The following is a 5,912-nucleotide window of genomic DNA, read 5'->3' as shown; positions in this document are numbered from 1 at the left end:
TTTACGGGTTGAATATATAGGTCGTATTGAGCAAATTTTACTATGGGACCAATTCCGAAATTGCGAAAAAAAAATTTACTTTCACATAGAAAATATTAACATCCGATCAGCGAACATGTATGAAACAGCCATTTTTTTTGTGAAATTGCGTATGACTTGAATTAAAACCAAAAGTACTTAATCGATCGATACTTCACTTACATTATTGAGGAAATTTTTGTCTACATTTGATTTAGTCTTTGTCCCGAAATTTTTGCAGGTTTGACCCGTGTACTTTCCTGTAGTCCTGCATGATCAGGGGGCCTAGCCAAGATAACAGTTGTAGACAGAAAACGTCAATACCTAAATAATATATGGAAATAGTCGAGTGTCTTTTCGTAGCATCTTTATACAGGTTGATTATTTAGCCACCTGCAATAATTTACGGAATGAATATATAGGTCATATTGAGCAACTTTTACTATGGAATTAACCCCAAAATCACGAAAACACTGGCTGTTTCATACATTTTGGCTGCCTGACCTTGACATTTTCTATGGAAGAGTAATTTTTTTTTCGTGATTTCTGGATTGGTCTCATAGTAAAACTTGCTCAATATGACTTATATATGTATTCAGCCCGTAAATTATTGCAGGTAACTAAATAAACACTGTAATCCTCCCGTACATTTTGTCTTTTTATTTATTTATTTATATTTTATTGCACATAAAATATTAAGTGCAAATGGTGGACTTAATGCCTTACGGCCCTTAATGTCTTTTTATTTGTCATTTGTCGAACGATTGCCATCTTGGCTATGGTCCCTGGAGCAGCTATCTTCTAGAGTGAAATTATGGGTTAATCTTTACTTATAACACTGATTTATATAATTTCAATTCTAATAGCTCATTTGCCTTCTCCCACGTTGCTAATCGTAGTGAACGTTCAAAGACGCCGCTGCCATTTGTTATGTAATTACTACTTATAAAACAAGTCATAGTAAGGTCTACCTTACTGTAAAAGTCTACTTTTTGGAAGATAAATAATAGGTAGGTACGGATACAATATTAATATTTATCAAATTAAATACATTAGTTGTATTAAGCATTTCATACAGATTACAATGGGCCATCATAATTATATAATATTCTCATTATAGTTTTTTATACCACGACGGTGGCAAAAAAACATACGACCCGCCTAATGGTAAGCAGTCACCGTATCCTATGGACGCCTGCAACTCCTATTGGCACACCTCGGTAAAAAGATACAAAATAAAAGAAAAAAAACAATTGACTAAATGTACAGGCAGACAGCAAGTGGTCTTATCGCTAAAGAGCGATCTCTTCCAGACAACCTTTGGGTTTATTTATCAGTAAGGTAACAGACTGACAGGCAGAGTTACTATTGCATTTACATATATGTTTTTATTTTATTTCAAAATATTTTATTAAGATCGCATTATTTACATAATAGATACTATTAATAACTAGCTTTAATCTAAAATACACCGTTTGGCAGGCAGGCATTGTACCAAGGATTACTTACTGGCAGCATTTAATCTTATCTCAATACTGATACGTTGTGCGAGGAAGCCGCCAACTCTTCGGTCACCAGTTACGTCAACCAGGCGCTTCGCGATTTCTGCAAAAAACTTGTGCGCGCTGGGACCCCATGGACCTAGAGTTTCAATTATTAATATTGTAAGGATAGTTTATTGTCTGGACACAAAATGCAAACTTAATGCTAATGACCCTAACACCACGAGAGGTACTTGACATTACGCATGGCATAATGACTAATCCCTTTTACGTTATACTTATATTATAGTTATCATGAGTATGTGCGGTAGTTAACCGCCACAGGATGTGGCTTTGAATCATTCAGATATATCCTAAGTTATCCTTACAAAAAGTCCCTATGCAGGGTGTTTATTCAGTCAGTAATTTCCGGGGTGAATGTATAGGTCATTCTGAGCAACTTTTACTATGGGACCAATCCCAAAATTGCGAAAAAAAACTACTCTTCCATAGAAAATATCAAGGTCAGACAGCCAAAATGTATAAAACAGCCAATTATTTTTCGCGATTTCGGGATTGGTCCTATAGTAAAAGTTGCTCAATATGACCTATATATTCAGCCCGTAAATTATTGCATGTGATTAATAAACATCCTGTATGTATATTATTAGGTTGGCATTATTCATTTCACGCCTAAATTAACTGGTATTCTAGACGAACAACCTCCATAGTCCATACAACACCGCGTACAACATTGATGATAATGATGATTCTCGCCGCGTTGTATGGTGTCTCCTTTTTTTACTAGAAATTTTATTTAAAAAGTCATAATTTTATAGAAGTTTGACGTTAATAATAACGACACTTCTACAGTCTGTTTTATCAAACGCGGTAAAGAGTTAGCTTAGCCTGACTCTGCTGCTACATACTACATACATACCTGCAGAAATTTTTGTTGCTGACATATCTCTTACCAATTGATTGAAATTACCTGGAAGAAAAATAATGTTACATACAATTTTGACAGACAACCTAACTAAATATTTCAAGATGGCAACGTACTCCTAAGGCTGGGTTCACACGGCATTGATCTACAGGCTTTTTTAAATATACGTCTTAACGAATAAATAGTGGCACATTCTTTATGCATAGAACCGTTCACACGTCTTTCTACATTTGCAAAAAATCCTACATTGTTTATATGGCTAGACAACTTTCCCGCATAGACGTCGTGTGAACGTGTGTATTATGTCTGTGGTGTGAACGATTTTGTAAGTTGCCATACAAATGTTGCTGTCACTACGGTATTCGATAAAATACCGATTCAGGTATACGGGAAAAATTAACGTTGTGTGAACCTAACCTCATTCACATTGCACCGGCACGATGCCGTTTTTTATCGTATAACAATCGGACAAGCAACTAGTACCGGAGCGTCGTTCGCAGGGATCACACGTCGTGGTTATTTCAAAATGGTTGACGAATCTTGTATAGATAACGAATTATTAATTGATTTAGTGGAACAACATCCCGTTTTGTGGGATAAAAATACCGAACTTTATAAAAATCGTGTTGCAACCCAAGCGGCTTGGAAGGAAATTATGATAGTATTTGATCCGAATTTCGAGACAAAGGAAGAAAAAACTAGACAAGTTTTCGGTATGTATTTTTTATTGGTAATAATTGTGTTACAACTTGTTCAACTCCTTCGCCGTTGAGGCAATCCGTCTCTGGAATTCCTTCCCTCTTTCGATTCAACAAGCCGCAGGCAAACCAGGGCGGCTACCGGGAAAATCGTAATTCGTCGATTGCGGGCATTTTTCTCTGTCACTCTAATTACGTCTTAGTGAGAGTAAAAGAGAAAGATCCCCGCAATTTGCGAATTTCGGTTTTCGCGGTAGGCCCCCTGTTTTTATGCGATTACTCCGCAAGCATCTTCTGCCAGAAGAATTTGAATAATGTTCTCCATTTTGTACAAGGATGTAGCAATATTTATTACTTTATCTTTTGTAAATCATATAAGTATTTAATTACTCGTATACGTTTGTAGGTTTATTTTATTATTTTTATTTATATATAATATTTGACTTGTCTGTCAAATAATTTATGAATCTCTCCTGCATCAACATATGTCTCTGTTTTACCCAATGATTGACTAGTAGAGAATACCTTTTGACATTAAGTCCACCATGTGTACATTTTTCTTTGTTTGTGTAATAAAGTTTAAATAAATAAAATAAATAAACAGCTTTACACAAATTATTACCCTATATGTATGTGCTTTATTTTTAAAACTCTTAAACATCTTGGCACCCTGTTACTTGCCTTCCAGTGTTCAATGTAATTGACCACGTTTCTCATTTACAGCTAAACTAATTATTCAGAGGTGGACTCACATAAGAGATAGTTATAGTCGATCATATAAAAAGATACAAGGTCAGAAGAGGTCCAGAACAACCAAAATAACGAAGCCTTATGTATATAGTAAACAGTTATCCTTTCTGCAGAAAATAATACAACCTAACCAGAAAATAACCAGGCTTCCTCGTATTACCGGAAATGACAGCTTCGAATCCGAAGATCAGGATAATAATTCCGAAGCAAACGAATCATCGGAATCAGATTCTACCCAGACAGACGATATCAAGGCAACGTCGTCAAACACAATAGCTGAACGAATATCTAAAAGACACGTGAAGAATGACGTTAAACCTACAGATGCTAAGATAATGAAATTTATGGATTCTTATTCAAATAATGAACCTAAAACAATGAATCGGCATCTTTCATTTTTTTATGGGATATTACCAACGTTAGATAAGTTTGACGAAGATGAAATCCTTGAATTCCAAATGGGAGTACTCCAATTATTAAAAAAAATAAAAAGCAGTCGCCTAAATAGTGAGTAGTTTGTCAGTCTGCCATCAGTACAGAGGATATGATACCAATAAATACTAAAATAATAATATACAACAAGCTATAAATATTCTCAGTACAAACTTGAATACAACAGCTCCTCTTGAAAACCCTGACTCTGTTCTAACCACACCGATATTGATTAACTATGATGATTTTAATAATGACAATGAAATAAAACTCACTCAAATATGAATAAAACTTAAATAATATCTACCTGTGTATATTTATTTGTGGGCTCACCTTAAACAAATAGCTAATTTTATTTCACTTCGGCATATTCGTATTTATTTTGTATGAATTTTCCAGTCGATTTAATATACTTTCAATAAATATCCGAAAGTAATTAAAAACCTTTTTTATTGTGTTTATCTTTTTCTTTTCAAATGTTTTAGTACGCACTGATATTTTTCATTTATAAGCTGTACACAAAACCTGTTTTGTCAGCAGTGAAACCGTTGTCGCCATCGATAACAATAAAAGTACATTGAAGCGATCATTGACGTCTGCTCACTGTGACAATTGCGTGAAAATTGTGGCTTTTCGTTTACACAAATGAAAATCTACCGTACGAATACCCGGTCGATTGTACGTTTTAAACCGAATACCTATACTTATGTAAAAAAACGTGCAGGACAACGCAGTGTGAACCCAGTCTAAAGGGCTCCACACACGTTGCAACAAAATGCATGCGGTTTGCCGATTAGATAATTACCGCGCAAGTATAGGTATGTGCACTCATACTCGTACAGATGTCGAAAAAAACTGCAGAACCTTTTGGCCGCGCCGAAACCGTATTTTCGTTAGTGTTCGACCGAAGTTTCGGTTTCAGCAGGTTTCGGCATAAAATTTATAGTTCGACCGAATGTTCCGTTAATTAGAGCAAAACCGGACCCTAAGATTAAGATCCGGTGGAACACTAGTTAATACAATGTCTATGGCATTGTATTAACTAGCACACTGCGACCGATTCGCACGTTGCTCCGAAGTTTGAGTTAGACACCGCTATGCGCGTAATATAGCGACATCCTGCTCACACGTGAGACGCAGTGTGCCATGCCCCTAAAGCACAAGGGTGTGGCACTACTAAATGCTACCATTAATTAAGCATTAAGACTCGAATAGTACCTAATTGATCATGACCCGGCTTAATTGGCTGCAGTGGCTCACGAACTCACAAACTGTGCTCAATCTCTGGGTAGTTGCACAAATGAGTCAGCAACAATAGGCTAGGGTAGGATACCTTAAGCAAATGAAGCGTCAGGTAGAGACCGTGTCATCCACGAAGACGTGTGCCTTGACTCGTAATGTCATGTGATTAAAGGTTAGATTTGACAAATCTGCCCGTCGTCGTGGATGACACGAACTATAGAGATAGTAACTTTACATTAATAGCTAACGCAAAATTAAGTTTTTATATTAAATTTTTACTCATTTTGATCAAGGGCACATATATAAGGGCATAATGTACATATATTTAATTAATTAATTATACTT

General features: G+C 35.7%; 1 protein-coding gene across 1 annotated transcript; it reads left to right on the top strand.

The window, feature by feature from the left end:
* Positions 1-1,899: 1,899 nt before the first annotated feature.
* Positions 1,900-4,738, top strand: LOC133523313 (uncharacterized). Its single transcript, XM_061858819.1, has 2 exons — positions 1,900-3,158; positions 3,867-4,738. The coding sequence occupies exons 1-2, from the start codon at positions 2,972-2,974 to the stop codon at positions 4,406-4,408; spliced, it is 729 nt and encodes a 242-aa protein (XP_061714803.1). The 5' UTR covers positions 1,900-2,971; the 3' UTR covers positions 4,409-4,738.
* The last annotated feature ends 1,174 nt before the right edge of the window (positions 4,739-5,912 follow it).

This window comes from Cydia pomonella, chromosome 12 (genome assembly GCF_033807575.1).
Source record: "Cydia pomonella isolate Wapato2018A chromosome 12, ilCydPomo1, whole genome shotgun sequence".
NCBI classification, from domain to species: Eukaryota; Metazoa; Arthropoda; class Insecta; order Lepidoptera; family Tortricidae; genus Cydia; species Cydia pomonella.
This window is presented reverse-complemented; position numbering and strand designations above follow the sequence as displayed.

Coding starts and splice junctions, on each gene's coding strand:
- LOC133523313 (XM_061858819.1), top strand. CDS start 2,972: ATGGTTGACGAATCTTGTATAGATAACGAATTATTAATTGATTTAGTG. Junction 3,159..3,866: donor AAAAACTAGACAAGTTTTCG/GTATGTATTTTT, acceptor TCTCATTTACAG/CTAAACTAATTATTCAGAGG.